We start from the raw sequence: 19981 nt of genomic DNA, 5'->3' as shown, positions 1-19981 counted from the left end.
GTACTAAGAAGGTGAGGAGACTAGAACCATTACATTAGGTGATTCACAGACTGTTGGTTTGATTTTTCTTTCTTCATTTAGCATTTTGAATCTATAACAAATTATTTGAAGGACTTGTGTTTGTGAAAAATCTTTTTTCAGCATTTCCATGGCTGAAAGGCTAATCCAATCTCCTGCTTCTAGGACTGTTGGTTATTGTGCATGCATAGAGGAGGAGTATGGCCTGCTGGTTAAAACAGGGAACTACTAGGATACCAACATATGCAATTCCTGCCTTTGCCCTATAATTTCCATGTGACCTTGGGCAAGATATGTCAGATAAAACTTACTTCACAGGGGCATAAAATAGCTGAATTGATGAGATTGTAATGCTTTTAGATCCTCTTGAGGAAAGTTACACAAAAAGAAATTAATACCATAGTAGAATAGTTGTGAAAGTAAAGTAGAAGAGCTGGGACAATTAGGAGACAATTTATTGACTTTCCTGTCCAGCCATTTAAAAACTTTTCTAACTTAGTTCAAGTTAGAAAAGTTGATGCCCTGTCAGTTTGTTTCTGTCCTTGATATGCACGTGCAGCTCCCATTAGCGCCAGCAGGAGCCCTGCGCTTGCATCGGGAGACAATAGACCCCTGTGCGTGTAATGATAAGTTAGATAGCCTCTTGTGGCTCTGTGTATGATTTCTGATCTATTGTGCCAGAGATACTACAGCATGAGAGAGAGCTGCTGTCATTTTCAATAGGAAGTGAGAACTTTAAGAGCTTGAGAACTGTCCTCTTTTTTGAATAGCACTTTTGCTGCAGGAAGTGTAATTTATTTTTATCACAGCAGGCATAAAGCTTCCAGGTTTTCATAAAGAAAAATGATCCATATAGTGCCCATGTCGATTGAACAATCTTTTGAAAACCTGTAAATTCAAAACACAGCCCTTTCTCAATGCAAAGGATTGTTCCTTTTTGCTGCAGCTTTTAATTTTTTTAATCTTGGACTTTCATTAGTACTTCAGACATACTATGAAACTGTTTTCATCTCAGTAATTATTTTTCCAGCCATCAGTTTGCCTGTAGCAGGACACATTATTTAATTATAGTAACAAAAACTTATTCAGACAAGACTTTCTGTGCTTTCAAAATCTTTCAAGGTGGTATTTCCTAAACTTTCGGGTTTTTTTTTTAAGTAGCAAATGTGAATCAATCATTAGAATTTGGGAAGAAACGGGAAAGGAGAGGAAAGGGTGGGAGAAGGGGGGAAGAGAAAGAAATTGTTTGTATCTTGCCTGATACACAAACACACAAAAAGAAAAGAAAACAAAGCAAGACCTATTATTAGTCCTACAACTTGTCAGTTTGATTAGTGAATGGTTGCCTCTCTCTCTTCTGAGAAAACACTACATCTTTAAATGATGTCCATTCTTAAATGTAGAAACCCCGCATTGTGTCTGTTAGTGCATAATTGGACTGTCTTTTAATACAAGCAGAGGCACTTGTTTCTGAATATAAACCCTGCACCTCAACAGGTCAGGGAGATAGTAAAAACCTGTTGTTTGGCTTTGTCTTGGGGAATAATGGAGTCACTAATCTACTTGATCTCTGGGAGTCAGATAAAGAAGAAAGTGAACGATGCATACATTTCAAAGATGGAAGGCGCTTGTAAAAGCAATTTCTTTGGAGGGAAAAAGTAGAGCAAAGGCTGTTGGAAACCTTTTAATTAGTACTAATTACCTCAGCAGAAAACGTTGGAGGCTTGAAAGGATTTGTGTCAGCAAGTGAAAGATCAAAGATTGCGGTGCTCGCATTTTAATCTGTTGGCTATAAAAACGAATAAGGGGGTGGTAATGGGGCCCATGAGAATGACAACCCAGGTGGTGGAGGCCTTAATCCCTTCTTTACTGCTAGTGCCTGAGGCCTAGTTCCAATTACATAATAAGATGATTTAATTTTTGCTTTAATTTTAACAAAAATTAAGTTTATTTTAGCCTTCAGTGAGGACGAGACAAGATTTCCAGACAAAATCCTGTCAATTTATTTCTTTTAATGTTTTAAGTCCAAGCCTTTATTTAGCCATTTTTTTCCTAAGTGGCTGAAGTTGCTCTATAAAAGGCCATGAGGCAGCAAAGGTGCTTTGATGTGGTCTCTGGAAACGGGGAGGGGCTGGCAGTGGGTGACTGGTGGCCACTGTGGCGGCGCTTGGAAATCCAGTAATACCATGAGTGAGCCTTCTTTCTTTTATTTATTTATTTGGTTGGTTTGGGGTTTTTTTGTGTGTGTGTGTGGTTTTTTTTTTTTTTTTAAAAAAACCTGCCTAATTGCGTCAGCAAGGAATAGTTCATAGGCACTCTTGCTGTGATACTTCACTTCTCTGTTTTCTTTCAAAACACCCCGGCTGGGTTCACATGATCATGTGTGAGGTAAATTACATCTTTATTTTTGTGGCTTGAGCAGATTATGTGCCCCTCAGAAATCTAATTGTCATCAAATTCCTCTACGGACAAAAGAGTGAGCGCTTAGGCTGAAGCTGAAGATAGGCTGATGGCTGCAATGTAGACTTCAAATGGATAAATTTATGTCCGGGAATCTCCAGCACTTCCACACAGCCAGGCCCAGCTGTTGTGTCAAGAGGGGAGGTAGATGCATAGTGAAGTAGCATTGGGTTTACAATTCAACTCAACATGCAATCAGGTGTTATCTATACTCAGTGAAGTGGTAGGGTTTGAGTTTCTTATTAATTTGACTTGTACAAAAGGTTATATTATTTATGCCATAAGGATTCAAGCATAGTAAGTTGCAGCTGCTCATGTATTTATTTTTTAGAGGTAATTGGACTAAAAATCTGGAGGCAGTGGCAACACAAATAATCAGGCCTCTATTCTAGGTTACACCTTTAAATATCTTATTCAATGTTTATTCAGCAACTAAAGCTTGAAATAAACTTTGAACTACATACTTTATTGAGTTTAATATTGAATTTTTATATTCAAAATATGTTAAATGTGTATATGGCTTAGATAATTGTTTGACTGTATATAATAGCACATCCTCAGCTATTAAACCTATTCTGCTTGTAATTCAGCCTTCAACCTCAGGTTCTTACGGTGTTTGATTTTATTCTGACGTGATAGAAAACAGTGTTGGTTTTTAAATAATACTGTTTTGAATGAAGTCTTGTGGTCCCTCAGTAGGCTCTGTAAGTATTGGCATGACAGTAAAACTTGAAAAAACCCCAGATATCAAAGTTCAGTGTTGTCTTCCTTTTGCTTGCCTTTTCCTAATCTGCAGAATATCTGTTTTCTTTAAGAGTGGTTCAAAGCAGTGCCAAGGGAGGTTTAGACTGGACATTAGGAAGCATTTCTTTACTGAGAGGGTTGTCAAACACTGGAACAGGCTTTCTAGAGAGGTGGTCGATGCCCCAAGCCTGTCAAGTGTTTGAGAGGTGTTTGGACAATGCCCTAATAACATGCTTTAACTTTTGGTAAGCCCTGAATTGGTCAGGCAGTTGAACTAGATGATCGTTGTAGGTCCCTTCCAGCTGAAAAACAGTATATTCTCTTTCTTGGGCATAGAAAAACAACTGAACTGAGACCCGAGACTTTTTCCAGGGCAGCGTAGGGGAATAACACTAGCTTGTTTTTTCAAGATGGCTCTTTCCTGTTAGATGAGGCTCTAAGGCTCCTTTCAAGATGGCTCTATCATGGGCCATGGTGGGTGACTATCCCTGTGAAGCTGCTCAGAAGGACTCAAGGTGCTACAGGGTTATCTGTTGCTCCAGGAGATGAGGGTGGTCCCTTTAGTCTAACATGATCCTAGGACTTTTTGTATTGGTGTCTGGTGTGAAGAGCATTTGAATACGTACAGTCATAGTGACCAACTAAGAGTGTATTGATACAATATGTGTTTCAGTAATTGTTCATCATCATCTTCTTCATACATAGCCTATCAAATCCACAGTTGTGTATCTTTTGAAGGTGGGATTTATGCTGGACTGTACTTTCCCAATCAGATTTTAGACAATGTTATTAATTTTAGGGATTGAAGGGGGAAAAAACCCCCAAACAAAAAAGCCTGCCATAGATTCTCTAGTCCATCCTCTTGGAATATAAGATTGTTACCTGCTATCTTTCCCTGACAGTGTTTTGTATGGTTCAATTTTAAATATACTTGCCGCATAGAAATGAAGGACACCGGCAGGAGGACACTATCCAGCATTTTTTTGTGATGTGCCTGTTCCTTTTTTTTTTTTTAATTACGTATGAATTGGAAGAAATGTATTTGTTGTCTACTATGTACATTTCTAGAAAATTTTATTTGCTTACATTTCAGGGTGTGATAATCTTTGTCACTTCAGAGGCTGAATTCTAGAGTCTTGTTTTGACCAAATGCTTTTCACTATTAAATACTGTATGCTTCTATTGCTGAGGTAGTGTGTTAGCATCACTCATTATGTTGCATAATATGAGCAATGGAAAAAATGACCAAAATAAAAACCAAAATGAACCTTAAAGTAAATTAATAACTTTGTTTTGACCGTGCATTTATTGTTTACCTATGTAAATACTTATGTAAACAATTTTAATGCATGTTGCAAGAGTTTCATTGAAATGCAAAAACCCTCAATTTGACTGAACATTTAAAGAACAGATTATTATATTAAAGCATTATCAAAAATCAAAAAGATACAAGCACATGCTTATCTGTGAATTTGATCTCACATATATAAATCTTTGCAGGATTACTGTAAGGCCCAGTAACACAAAAAAAGTTGTAAACATTTAGTCCTGAGCAGTTATCATGCAACAGTGTTTGACTGAGTGCAGTGTGTGGTAACAATTCCCAAAAGTCATGGGGTGTTTCCTTGCTTTCTGCTCTTTGCAAGGGTGATTTATGAGTTTACAAGTTCCTTCCCAAACTCCATAATTGCCCCGACAGTTCCCCAGATGGACTATATCCAAGTTGGTATAAAACAGTACTCATTTGCAGCTGGGCCTTCTAATACATCTTGAGTTACGTACAGGACTTCTTGTTCTTTTTGTCTTTATTTAGATTTGTTACCTCTCTAGAAACACTGTACCATGGTAATTGGTACTACCTTCCCCTCAAAGACCAGATACACCTGAAAGCAAAACAAAATTCTATTTAGTAAGACTTAGCCAAAAGCTTTTCATTTTAGGAATGGAAACAAAGACAAATACAAAACTCAGTCTTTGCATGTACTTAGCAGGTCACCTTTCCACTTGCTGAATCCATCTTCTCTAGGATTCCTGGAATGGATTCCAGCAAGTACCGCTTCAGGTCCAGGTGTCTCAGCAATGTGTCCTGCCATCAGTTCTGATTTAGTGCTGTCAGAAACCAGAAACTTTGGTGATCGTGTTTCGAAACTGTTGGTGATTCTGTTTTGTATTGACTGAGTGGCTCCTCCTTGCCCTGAACACAACTATTTCCTCTTTCTCCCTGGGAGTGTCAAACTGGCTAGTTACCTCCCACTCCAGCTGGACTTGTCCTTCTGTATGGGATTCATACTGTCCTGCTAAGTATTATACAGGACACATACAGACATTTCACAAATGATCTCCGGTATGCTGCTAGCTTTCTAGAAAGAGATGAAACAGGATATAATGTCAACACTGATGACAGACCCAGTAATACAGTTACTTTGTTTAAACAAGACCATGAAAAAGTGTTTCCCCTCTTACAGCTTTTCTGGTGTTGCAAGCTTCCACTTGCATAATGTACAATTCATTGGAGATTGCACAGACATAAGTAAAAGGTGTCTCTTGCTTGTGTATACTTGCATTTTAGAGTAAAGCGCGTCCATGTGGAAGATGTGCTGTTTAGCAGTTAGGTAGTCTCCTTGAAAGGATTGTAGTTATTTTTATTTGGCTCAGTCATGTATAGATCTTGTATGCTTTTATCCTAAGTTTTATAGATCTAATAATCTGTTTACTAGCTTTTGGGGCTTAAATGCTAGTTACAGTAAGGAAATCTGTTACGAGTAATGGTTTGAGTGCAAAAAGAAACATCGAAGAGTAAAGATGAAAATTTGCCTTACACTTGGAGGCTGTTAAAAGATTTTTAAATACACCAAAAGTTAAATTTCCTAAATTGTTGTTAAGACACCTAAGTGATCTGATCTTATGAGGAGCAGCTGAGAGAAGTGGGGTTGTTTAGCCTGGAGAAAAGGAGGCTGAGGGGAGACCTTATCGCTCTCTACAACTACCTGAAAGGAGGGTGTAGAGAGGTGAGGGTCGGTCTCTTCTCCCAGGTAACTAGTGATAGGACAAGAGGAAATGGCCTCAAGTTGCGCGAGGGGAGGTTTAGACTGGATATTAGGAAATTTTACTTCACTGAAAGGGTTATCAAGCATTGGAACAGGCTGCCCAGGGAAGTGGTTGAGTCGCCATCCCTGGAGGTATTTAAAAGATGTTTGGATGAGGTGCTTAGGGACATGGTATAGTGGTGGTCTTGGTGGTGTTAGGTTTACGGTTGGACTCGATGATCTTAAAGGTCTTTTCCAACCTATACGATTCTGTGATTCTTAAGGCACTAATGTCCCAGCTTTTGTTTTAAGGTCTGTAAGAACTGTTGTTTGCTCAATACATTAAAAAATAATAGTGTTCTAATTTCAAAACTAGACTTGTAGCTTCCTGATTCAGGCTTTGTTAGCTCTGCTAACAAAGCTTAAACCTGCAAAGCTTGAACAGTCATCTTTTTGCCATCCTTGGACATCTCTGGACTGATATTTTACCTTAAACTTTTTTTTTAAAGTATACTGTGAACTTTGTATGTAACAAGTGCTTGAGCAATAAGGATGCTGATGAACAAAATGTTTAGGAAGAGGATATTAAAAGTTGTACTGTGATTAAAATAAATATTGAAGGACAACCTAGATCCTTGCTTCAGAAACATAAGGGTGTAAAATATTATTGAACAAAATTTTTAAATATATAACAAATTTGGAAGCTTGTGTGAACAATTTTGTCGGTGTAATTGACAAAACTCTCGTTTCAATAATCAGAAGCTATGTGATTTTTGGAAACTTACCAACAGTGGCTTACATGTTGATTCAGTTACTCATATTTGTTTGAGAAAGTGTGCAGTTTAAGTAGATCTTATCAAAAAACATTAATACAATGAATCTCACTTCAGTACTTTATTAAATCTATTTAAATATGCATTAAAATATTTCAGACACATCAAACTGAGGACACCATTGAGCATTTAGAAGGAGATGAATGCAGTGGTCATTAAGTTTTAATTGTCTCTAATCTCTTGCTACCATGACAATAAAAATAAAAACTTTTTAGAGGAATATTCTCTATAATGCATTATTTGCTGGGAATATTCTTAGTCAGCAAATTCTTGTAAGCAGGAACATATATTATCTGCTTTTCCATCACTTTAATGTGTAAGTTGTATGCTTCTAATAATCTTTGTGTTTTTATCTGTATTTAACAACACTTAGAAATCTTTCTTAATATTATTGAAAGCTGAAATATCTTTTAGTTGTCTTCTCCTTCTTCCCTCTTCGCAACAAATTTCATGAGAAAATTAAAAATTTGAAATGAATCTACTCTATCTCATTTCACTGTGCAGTTCTAAAGTATTCTGATGAGCCTGGATAAGCTGATGCGGCCTTTAGGGAGAGACAGATCAAATATAGGCAGACAGCTCCTATGTCTGGTAACAAAGACTGAGGAGGTCAAAACTATCCCAACAGGCCTGAGCAGGTCAGTTAGAGGCAAATGTTGGAAATAAAATTTGGTAGGGAGGGGAGTAAGGGGCCTGGGTCAAGTCCTGTTCAAAAAGTCAGCTTTGTCAAAAGCTTCAGTCACATTCTTACCTACAGGCAACCTCTGCTGATCCCAACTCATTAATCGAACTGGAGAGCCGTCTTGACCCTGGCTCCTTCCCTTTGAAGTGTGGTGTCCTCTGCAGCATGAGGAAATAATTTGCTGCCTGATTCAATGAGCCATCAGTAGAGCCAGCAGACCTAATGACATGTGAGAATATTAACCTCCTACCACGAAGAGCTGTGAATCTTGAGAGGCAGTCTATAATTCACCCAGCACTCCTGAGCCTTCCCTTTCTGTCTTATTCTTGCACTCACTTTCTCACTCACAGGGGGAGAGAGAGAGAGGAGAGACCCTCTTGTCGTAAAACTTTATTTTCTTCAGTAGTGGGAGTCTTACTGAGCTGCTTGATAATGAGTTACTTTCCTTTTGCAGTTGGATAAAATTTATACCGAAAACTAGACATCCGTCTTGCATATAATAATTTCTGTTTAAAATATGACACAGGCTACATAACTGACATCAAGGGGGTGGTAATCTGAATACTTACCCAAGTAGACTATTTTATGTTTCGTTATTTATTTTTCATCATCAAAGGAAAAAAAAAGTAAAAACAAGAAAACAAACATGCATAACAATGATGTTGTTCTGTATAATGTGTTTTCTAGCTGTCCTCAGTCAAGAGGATCTTTCTGCAGTCCCCTTCTTCCTTCATGTTTTTTTCTACCTAAAGGGAAAAACAGTTCTGCCTGGCCAAGCACTGTGTGTTATAAGCACACACAAGGGTGTATTCTTGCCCTTTGATTCTTAACAAAGAAATAGATTGTTGGTGTAATCCCACTGCTTTAAAAGTCAGGGCTGGTTTTTCTCTTGTTGACTCCTTTAGCATTTTCAGTCACAGATTCAGGTCTCAATGTCTGGTAAGCTTCAGAAAGTGAGCCACTGTTATTCACGTGGCTAAATAACGAGAAAGGAAAAGCAAAAATGGCCCTGTGCATATGTGCTACTCACTGTGAAAATGGTGGTGATTACCAGACTTTACACTGTTAGGTACCCATATACAGTAAAATACTGTAAGAGTTCTGTTTTGTTTTTAACATCTTTTCATAGTGCTGATTGGCACTGCAAAAGGTCAGAACTTAGAGGTTATGGGTACAGATGGGGAACAGTATCCAACATAGCAAATCCCAGACCAAAAGGACTACTGCTGGCAACTTAGTCTTGTCTGTGCTAGAAGGGTTGTGGGGTTTTTTGCTATAACTGTACTGGCAAATTTCTCATATTTGGTGGAAACACAGCTTGCAAAAGCAAATGAAATTACACCAAGTGTGACCACTTCTGATGGTAAAATATGTTTCTCCACTGGGAATGAAAGTTAGTGGTATAGTTGTGCAGCCAAAACCTTTCTGTTGGAAACTGAGCCTGAATTCTGTTGGGTTACAATTAGAGGGTTATTTTGATTCTGAGGAGTTGTTGGTAAAACTGTTGGTGTGTTGTGTGGATCTGGCTATGGACTAAGATACCATGCAGAGGGGATAAAGGAGGTTACGGAGACAAAGCAGGGTAGGTAGCAGAAGGAAATAATAAATAAATGGCATTTATATGCTGTGTTAGAAGTACTACAGTGTCTATGGTATGCGCATATGTAGATCCCTGTGATTTTAAGTCGTCCTAAAGATTTTTTTTTTTTTTTTTTTAGCATCGAACGATTCGGTGTTACGTCCATTAACAATTCTCTGCTATCATGCTTGAGCAGTCTATTAGTCGTTCTCACCTCTTATAGCTGGTCACAAAGGCCAGTCCCCTTGCCTCTCTCTGCTTCATCTTTTTTATTAAGTTTATTAAAACTAGCCAGATTATACTTTCTTATGGCACAGGCTGCGCTTGGTCCATTCATTATGGTTTCTTATCTTGGCAGGCAATCTGAATTGAACGGCAGCTAGTCCATTATGCACATATGAAGCCCATCACTCCTCCAGCAATGGCCAATTCATCAAACATTTATCTTTTGCCCTCTGAGCAGTGCGTCAATTTGCTTGTCAATCCTCAGCCTTGGTTGTTGTGGAAGATGGGAGAGAAATTACTTTTCTTTTCCCCCTTCTCACTGAACTCTAGTAGTCGAAATGGGCTTTACTCTACTCACTCTACAGGCTTGTTACTCCCCCGTTCTCTGTGCAAAAAGGGGAGGGGTCAGGTTACTATCTGAATTGCAGAGTGACAGATTGATCCAAGATACAGTAAAGCTTTCATTATGGCACTGCCTTTGCACTTGAATTTGCTCATATTTCCATTATAATACTGTTTTTTTAGAGGGTTTATAAATAGGTTCTCAACTTGGCACATGCAGCTGAGAGGAGCTTTTAAGAATAAATACATTACAGAGTTTTAGGGTTTGTGGGGGGTTTTTTGTTGTTTGGGTTTTTTTTTTGTTTTGGTTGGTTGGTTTTTTAAACAGGTAGGTTTATATTTTGTAAACTCTGGCTTGTTCTTTTGCTATTTCTAATCACTAATACTTCCTTGAATTCTTTTGAGTTCAGGAAATGGCAGTGTTTGCCTTTTTTTAAAAATGCCATTTGTTTTATTAGGATTGAATTCTGTGTTAAGATTGGGGAAAAAGACAAATTAATCAGGAGACACTCACATCCAAGTTTTTCTCTTAACTCCTCTAACTATTTTAGCAGATGGATGCTTAAGTCCATGCTTAGGAATATGATTGAAGTGATGCACCCATTGAACTGCAGGGACTTCCTAGTGGTGGTTTTTCCAGAATGCCCTTTGATAAAATATGAATGCATACAGTCAATTGCTCTCTGCTTGGTAATTTTTAGCTGTGTTTTGTAACCTGTATTTTGTTATATGATACTTGTTCGATCATTAGATGACTAAGAGCTCATTTTCTGATCCATTTTGTATTCTTTTAAAATATTTTATATGGCTTATGTGAAAACCGCCTTGCCACAGGCTATAGTATTACACTGATTGTCATTTTATTTAAATTTACACAAATTTGTAACAGTAATATCATATAAAATCTTGGCATGTTTAATCCTAAAGATGTAATATAAAAACTTAAGCAAAAAGAAGCCTAACATGAAGGATAAAGCTTGAGCTTATTAATGGGATATCCTCTTGAGTAGAGCTGTATTAAATAGACATAGTGAAGTCTGAGACTTTAAGAGGTTCATTAGAAGAGAAGTTGAACCCCACCCCAGTCAGTCTGATTGCTTTGTGGTAGAGTTAGGCCAGGAAAATAAATTATCTTCTCTCTCTCTTTTTTTTTTTTTTTTTTACTAGAGTCTTGGTAGGAGAGAATGGTGGTTAAATGACTGAATAGTTGACTCTAATATGTTTTTGTGAGCTACTGAAAACTGTAATTGGGATTTGTAGTTTACTTCAACAGCTAAATAATCCACTCATATGGGGCACAGCTGTAACAGTTTATTTTACCTTAATGTTGCAATTTCTTCTAATTTCATTGCAAGACTTTGGACAAGTAGGCTACGTTCATCCCTCCCAAATGTATGTACTTCACCAAGCCTCACCTGAAGGTCTGATTCACCTTCTGGAAGTGCCCATCTTTGTTGCTGGCTGTAAGGCGTTATGAGTAACTGGGCTTCTACAGATGGATGAGATAAATCTGCAGTGTTGCTTTTCAGATAATTCCATCATTTGAGGAGCTGCAGCTTAATAGCAAAATCTGTCTCTCTCAAGAAATTCTGCATTTCTGTTTTATAATTGGTAGGAAAGGGTTTGAAATGTTGTGGATGTAACATTTAGAATTCAAAAGGCCTAATTTCTTTTTGTCTATATATTTGTTGACTCTACTTTTGTTTGTGTTTTCTTTGAGGTTTAGAGGTGGGTGTTGGCCTGGAGGCGTTAAGTAGTTTGGGCTGGTTTTTCTTAAGCAGTGAAATTTGCTGCGTAAGACTCGGAACAAGACTGTAAAAACCAGATGAAGATTCTGTGTTTTCATGAATCCCCACCATTTTAATGTGCTTACATAGCTCTGGTTAATGATTGTTGTGCAAGATGTTTTCATCCTAATCTTTTTTGGTAGTAAGGTGTCCCACGTAGTCTTGTATGGTTTCAGTGTATAAGAAAAGGGGAAAAAGGAGGGACGGATATGAATTTTATTGTATGTCTGAAAGTTAAGTATGACCTTTATGTGAAAAGACTCAGAAACTAATTGTAGATCCAGTTCATAACATAGGTTTAATCTTTTCTTATGGAGATCTTCCCAGGTATTTAATGATTCTGCTCATTCATTTCTTTTCATTTTCTCTTTTGCTGACCATATTCACAGGCTTGCCTTAAGTTTTATTCAAAGAGCTGCTTCCAGATATTTTCTATCTAGCAATAGAAAGCTGGAAACAGATTGACTGGAAGTGATGCAAAATGCTGCCTCTAGATAGCCTGCAAAATACTAACATTCCCTCTGATATTAGACAAATCAAAGTATTTCATGTTTTGGAAACATTGATAACCTTATTCTCCATTGAACAGAATTTCGTGATTCCTGTTTTATGACTTGTCTGGTCTCACTTTGGGCCTGGCCCACACTAGAAATTTTGGATGTTCTTTACTTTCACTGGGGCACGCTTTTGTTTGGTTGGTTGGTTTTTGTTTGTTCTGCTTTGGTCCAGAAGTTGTGTCATAACTGTCCATTGCATACTCCATTCTGTTTTCTTTTTGGATGTATTATCATGCAGAAAAATGGGTTTAAACACTGAGTAGGACTGCAGAAAAGAAAAGCTATTATGCTTGAATAGTGTAGAGGTCATTTTTTGATGCTTTACTTGTAGTTTATCTGCCATTACTATCTCTGTGTGCAGGAAATACATAAACCTTTGATTTGCAGTATTTTTGTGATTATAGTAGTGAGAGATTTTTTTTTTCTGGAATTTGAACTGAATTCTAGCCACTCTATTTTCTTTAAAATGGGTTATTTATCTTTCTATACTCACAGGTGAGAGGTGTGTTTAGAGCAGAACCCCCCAAAGCAGGTTTGAGAGTATAATTCTGACAGAGGCCTCAGCCCGAGGGAGTTTGCACAGAAGATTCACCGAACCCCTTCTACTACCAGAACAGAATTGGAAATGGTTTGGGTTTTTCCCCTTATTTGTACCTTATATTTCAGATTAAATGGAATTTTAAATTGAACAGGAATCAAAGAAAGTAAACCTGAAATGATGTTTTGCATTCCCAAGGAATTATGCAAAATCTAAATTTACACATGTGTCTGTCTTATGTTTTTATATATATAGCATTTATTTATTGCCCTTTGTTTTGTTTTGGTGAGGTTAAGTCAAAGGACTAGAAGTCAGGAGCTCTGGGTTTTATTTCTTGTCTTTTAGAAAATTGCTGGAGGTCACCTTTCGTTAGTCACTTAACCTCTCTCTGCTTTACTACAAAATGGAATTTTAAGCTCAGCAGGTTTTTGAAGAGTAATTCATTAATGTTTAAAAAAAAAAAAAAAGCTTTGTGCTCCTTGTCTGGCAGGTGCTGGAGAAATAGAAATTACATTTCTGTTCTTTAAATACTGAAATTATCTAGTACTAGGGTTCTCGTGTTGATTCTGCTCTCCTGTAATTTGTTAAAACATAAAAGGCAAGAAAAAAGGTATTTTAAAAACCTCTTGTTTTGTAACAGCTCTGTCTTTAACTTCTGGTAATGGCTATCTCTTGTCAACAGAGTGCAAATCAATTTCAAGGCTAAAGCCAAACTTTCTAATTTACATATTGTTAACTGCTCTCTCTTTTACTGTTAAACAGGAGGAAAAAGTCATTAGATATGAGGCAGCTGTCTTATTAATGGAGGGGTGGGGTAAAATGTGAGGAACAATTCTTTTTCAGCATATACTTCTGAACAGCTTGTTCTTCCAGACAAGGACAACTGCAGAGTACCAAGGTTTGTCCATTACTTGAGAGGCTTTTGCTTCTTTTCATTTATAAAATCTCATGTTTTCATTGTCAAATATTACCAAAATGAAGAGCTGCTCTTTAGTTTCATTGTAACCAAATCCCTGTCAGGCCGGAGGGACCGTATGAAATAGTGTAGTTGACAATTGCCATGCATACACATAGGAAAAAAACCCCTCTGCCATGACATTCCTTTATGGTTAAAACTTTGTTACAAATCATGGATGAATTATGGAAAAGAAAGCTGGAAGAAATCATACTGATTAGCCAAAGGACTTAGGTAAAATGACATTTCTGAGACCTTTGTATTCTAAAGGATTATTTACTGTCTGCTTACAGAACATCTTAAGTCATTTTGCAGAGGGAGTCAGTTTCCTGTTTAGCGCAGTGTTTTTGTAAGCTAATGAGGGCAAAGCGTGAGCCATAGGCAATGATGCTGTGATATTAGCTGTGACAGGGAGCTTGATCATAATTATCTTAACGAGGATAGGGTTAATTACAGTGGAAACTTAAAGTTTTTTCTGTTTGAATGAGGCGGCGCTGAATACGTTGTGATGTTTTGTCGGTTTGATGTGACTTTGGAAATTGCAATGGAAATCTCTTGGCAGCACTTGCTCTCCTCTGGGAGCAGAGTGTGAGCCCTGCGATGAGGTAACTGAGATGGTACCTGTGGGTGAGATAATGGGCAGCTTTCATGTCATTAGAGCAGGGAAAAGCAACCTGCAATACACCTTAGTGATGTTTATTAGCCTTTTGAAACTAGGGAAAACAACTGCCTGCCACTGCCCCTTCAGTGCTGGTTGTATTGTGGTGGTAAGATTATGTGTTTGTTTTAATATACCAATATGGGGAGACATTTTTTCTGCTGCGAACTATGAGAAAACAACACAGATTTAATTTTAGACCAGTTCTCTTTCTTGGGGGATTTCCATCTTTTTATACTCATCTCTTTTAGGGTGTTTGTGTGCTTCTTGCTATGCTGTGTATATATACACACTCCTTTCCTATTTTATAATGGGCTCATAAGGAAATGCTCGGAGTACATTAATATAACTATCTCACCCTCATTAAAAAGAAAAATGCCAGTATTTGGAACTGATTTCTACCTCAGCTTCTCAAAAATGCTTTCGACATACTAATTCCTGATTGCAATCCTTTCTTAGGTAAGTGATGTTATCTCCCATCTGCAGGTGGGAAATTGAGGCACATAGAAGTTATGGGACTTGCTGAAATTTGTACCATAAAACCTATGGTGTGGATTGTACTTCAAACTTTTAAATTGTGGAGTACAACAGCCAAGCAATATTTCCTTATATATTGTGATGGTGGAGATTGTTGACTTAGAATTTAGTAGCTAGTATCGCTGAATGATAGCAAACACATTTTTTCCTTTTTTGTTTCTTTACCATCTTACCAATTTTGTTTTGGTGCTAGTTTTTTCTTCTGTTTAAGATGAAAAAATAAGAATTCTGTGAATAGCTAAATAACATATGGATGTAAATTTATGTTAATGGCTACACCCTCTCTCTATACTGTGGCAACCCCTCCCATCTCCCTGGACTCTGAATTTAGGTGATTAAATCACCAAGTGCACACTGCTCTGATGACATGAAAACAACAATTAATAAGCAACCCCCTGTGTAACATGGCTCCTTTTTAACTGAGCAGCTAATAACATTACATGGCAAAAACTATCAAAACCAGACAGGTGTAAGGAGATTTGCGCACAATTTTCTCTGCCTGTCTATGAAACTAGTACCCTTGTGTTCAGCCCAGGCTTGTGAAAGAAAGGCTGTTTCAATAGGCAACTCCCTCTAGTGTTTCAAGGCCTTTTGTCCCACTTCATGGCTTGTCATTTTGTTTTATGCCTCCCCTGCAGCAGTTTTGGATGTGCGCTTTCTTCTCCTTGCCAGTTGCCAACCATTTGCTGATTCTTATGATAAGAGTATTATATTTGCATAACATAACTCAGGAACAATGTGTATTTTGATGCTGACACTGACCAGAGCCCAAGCAATGTTTTTTCACAAAGGACCTATTAACATCCCATAAGGCTCTGTGGTGTTGACAAGGAGGTGGCCTTCTCTGAACTCCTTTGGCAAGTCAAAGTCTTACATTGAAATGTGAGGTTTGGAAATAATCCACTATTTATATAATAAAGACTATTTAAGGGGAATTTGCTAAACTAGGTTTGTCAAATAAACTGAAATGAAAACTCATAACAGCTTGATAAACTCACTGCTACTTCCTCTGGGTTATTTTGCCTTTTAACGGTACTTGGGGAAAGCACTGTCTGAAGTGTTTGCTGATCTCTCTTCTGATCTTGACTTTGGCAAAACCAAGTCTGTTGCGACCCTTTGCTGAAATAGGTAGCTTAATACAGCATGCTAGCACAGCTCTTAACAGTGTACAGTTTAAGTAGGCTGAATCGAGTTTTTCCGAAACAGCTTGTTGAAGGCAAGTGCAAGAAGTGCGACTGTTACTGTGGTGGTTGTTGCAGTATAATGATTAGAATAGAGGCTTTTTGTTCTTTCAGCTTCTGAAATTGTAGTCTCAATGCATTGTAATGATATAGATATGCCATAGGGTGTAGGCATGGCAAATATTCTTCAGGTCTGGCTGCCCAGCATCAAAATGGCATTCTGAAAGGGAGGTACAACTATTACTAATGCCAGGTCAACAGACTGTGAGTGCTTTGGAGTCCTTGGACTGAAATACACTGTTTCAGTGTTGTGCAAATGTTACTTGAATATTCATAGTTTAGTGTACAGTACCCAGTGTAAAGGTCACGGACTTGATTTCTTTTGGTTGTTTGAACCCTCTAACGGATTTATAAGGGGTCAGTAAGTTGTAGCTACAAAAGAGGTATCTTGTTTTTGTTAGACAGGTGAATGTTAAATTGTCTAATCTGAAACCCATATACTTTCTAATAATATTTGTATTTTTCTCCAGCGGTAGTGCCTGTAGAACTCTCTAACAGGACCTTGGCTGTATTTTGATCTTTGCCAAAAACTGGGGGGAGGGTGAGGAAATCCCCTCAGTATAAATGTCATTGGAAACTAAATAAATAGTATAGACAGCATCTCCCTTATTAATCACATTTTATAAAACAGCCAGTAGATACAGTGATGATCTTCCCACTGGTAGGCACAGTAGATCAGCTGTCAAGTCATGCCATCTCAGCATATCTTTAGGTGTCTGGTAGGTGAATGAGCTGTGAATGCATGTCTGTGTGTATGCTCTGTATACCATGTGTCTTAGTTGATTAATGTGTGTGGGTTTTTTTCCTGTTGGAACGTGCAGGCATTAAGAATCAAGTTTGGAATAGATGCCTTAACAAGGTACCAAAGTGTTCTTTTTAGTTTTTTTCCCCTGTACTTTGCTATCAGAGGAATGAATACCTCCAGAATCTTGTTTATTTACAAGCCATCATCTGCACTTCCATGTTGTGAAATGCTCCTTTTTAAAGCTGCTCTCTGCAGTCTGACCTGTGGCTTGACAGTAAGTTCCGAAAAGAAAGCAAATGCCTTTTCTGTCTGGAGTAATTCTGCATTTTATTTTGTAGAGAACATTTTATTTTGTTTGCAGGGACTCAAGAAGCAAATTAAGTGGTTAATAAAAAGGGAAAAAAAAAAATCCCTTCTCCATTTCCTATTATTGCATGTAAGGTAACTGCTGAGAAATGATACTTGAAGTTGTATTTATTATTGTTAGCGGGGTATGATATTTCTTGGCAGAAATGATGGATGACAACTTAAATTTGTGTCCAGGGAATGAAGGTGAACTGTGACAGAGTTATTTATCTTGGGAATGGAGGTTAGGGTCAGGCAAGGCTGGGTGCCTGAAGGCACAAGACATTGACAAATTCATCCTGCAGGCCCCATATCTGAAGCCTTTTGTTTTGGATCCTGGCTACTCACTAAGTGACCCCCATCCTTCATCCTGCCAGCATGTGAAGGATGTGTTGCAGTGCCAGCACTCCCCTTGCCACTAATGCTTGTCATTCACTCTTCTGACAGGCCCAAACCAAAACTATTCCCACTTCTGAAAGGGAAGGTTAAAATATTTATTTCAGCTCATAATGGCCTCCCTGATTTAGTGGAGTATCATTTTTCCTGTTGCCTTTGTCGTTTGCAGGTCACTAGAAGGACTGAAAACATTCAGTTACTTGGAAGAGCTGATCTTGGACAACAATCTACTCGGAAATGACCTTCTGTTACCCAGGTTACCCCACCTCCATACCTTAACGCTCAACAAGAACCAAATATCCTTTCAAAGAAATACCTGCAAAATGTCAAATGAGTTTTATGTGTCAGCCAAATTAAAGTATGTGAAATATAGTTCATGTGCAGACAAAGCATTCTCTCGTTTGGCACCTAGAATACTTCATAGTAATTTATTATAGGTCATTCATAAATGAAATGCACCATTATATCTTCCTGTTGCTCCATTTTAGTGAGAGATCTAAGTTATGGCTCTGAAGAAATCTTTCTAATAGATAAAATAGAGAAAGAAAATAATGTCAATGCTACCGATATGCAGCAGTTCCTGTGTTTGCTTGGGGTTCTGTTGCAGGCTGACCTCTAGTGGAATAGAGAGTGCAGTGAAACTCTGTTAAGTTTTTATACTTTAAATAACCCTTAAAACATTAAAGTAAAATAAAATAAAAAAAACCCCAAGAAATGTAATACCTTTCTCTATTTTAATGAAGTTGGTAATATGCACAATTTGGTAGCTGCTGTGCAACTGCAGCTGTAAAAGCAAGTCACTGTATTCTCAGTGTTCCAACTCTGTATAAATTGATATAAAATGCTGTCCAAATCAAGGTCTTAATACATACGTTAAAGTATTTAGATGGATGGTTAAGTCCATTCATAACCAATCAGGCACTTGTCCATATGCCTGAAGTCAGTGCCTGCTTAAGTTTATTCAGAATAAATATTTCAGCATTTGCCGAAGTACGCTGCTGAATCAGAGCCCCTAGTCTGTAGGCTTACAGATAATGGTCTGTAAAAACTAATTATCTGCAAGGGCTGGGCATGGACTTGATTATGAAATAATTTTCCCATACTTTGACCCTTCTGGAGATTTGAAGATGCGTAATATATGGTTTTACAAAAGTGAAGGGCGATCAAATTGTGGCCAAAAGGCCAACTGAGGCCTGCAGAGTCTTAGAGCACAAACCATGAAAGCCCTTTCCTTGTAATTGCAGTGTGAGGACAAGGCTGCTCAACTGCAGGCTTTTATTACAGACAATGTAAACAGAGAGCAATTTACCTCCTACTAAAGCAAAATCCTCCTACTGAGGAGAATAAAAATTACTGCAGATTCTATGATTTCTGTACTTATTTTTGACTCTATAAATAAATAAAAATCAGCAGAGTAACTTTCATTCTTGGGCCCCTGGATATTTGCCAAGAGTGTCTCTTGAGCAGTGGCAATCATTACTATACTAGGCATTTGGCTAGATTTCTGGTTAATGCCAGGGTTCTGTGGGTTGGATTTGAGTAACTGGTTTTATTGTTTGCTGCCACGGTAAAATCTGAACTGAGCATGCTTTGATGAAGAATGTACAAGAATATTTTTGCTGATGCTGTGGGTGGTAGTATGTCTGGTGCAGCATATCTCCTTCTACAAAACATGAAATGTAAATTTGGCCATAAGACCCAAAAGCATGTGAGTATATTTGTCCTTTGGGGGGTGTCAAGGAGGAGCTTTGCACTTACCAAAAAGAGGGCAGGTGTATTGAATAAGAACTCAGTGAACAAAATCAGAGGGGAAAAAAATTATCCTGTCAGTAGTATTCTTTAAAGAGTTTCTGCTGGTCTCACAGACATACTTAAAATACTATTGTCAAGTGAGTAAGCTCTCAAAGTCAATGCTAACACGATAAGAAGGATTTGATCTATCCTGGGATTTTTTTAATTCAATCTTAAAACTATGAAGTTAGAGCTTTGAGAGGATTGAGCTACCCAGGTTATAGAAATAATGTATACATTTTGTAGTGTGATGCCAATAATTTAACAGAGGAGTTGTGGAAATGCTTGTAAAACACCTAATGTATAAAAACTGCCCAGAGAAGAAAAAATAACCGCTGTCCATCATTAACATTTTGAGCCCTAGGGAGTAGTGATCTTTTGTAGGGAAGATACAGCAGTCTTCAGAAGCACGGAGACCTTCCAGATTCCTCTCTTCAATGTGGATACCATATTTGAAAAAGGTCTCTTTTGAACTTGAATCACTTCTTTTAATGAATGATTTCTCTATAGAATTCTTTTTAA

At 37.7% G+C, this 19981-nt stretch overlaps 1 protein-coding gene across 1 annotated transcript in view; it reads left to right on the top strand.

Moving 5' to 3' along the window:
- LRMDA (leucine rich melanocyte differentiation associated) overlaps window positions 1–19981 on the top strand; it is a 694750-nt gene that overhangs the window by 361787 nt on the left and 312982 nt on the right. The window contains exon 3 of the mRNA XM_072871372.1: window positions 17838–17969. Coding sequence (XP_072727473.1) covers window positions 17838–17969 — 132 coding nt within the window. The remainder of the gene's footprint in view (window positions 1–17837; window positions 17970–19981) is intronic.

The sequence above is a fragment of the Ciconia boyciana genome, chromosome 8, assembly GCF_034638445.1.
Source record: "Ciconia boyciana chromosome 8, ASM3463844v1, whole genome shotgun sequence".
Classification (NCBI taxonomy): Eukaryota; Metazoa; Chordata; class Aves; order Ciconiiformes; family Ciconiidae; genus Ciconia; species Ciconia boyciana.
This window is presented reverse-complemented; position numbering and strand designations above follow the sequence as displayed.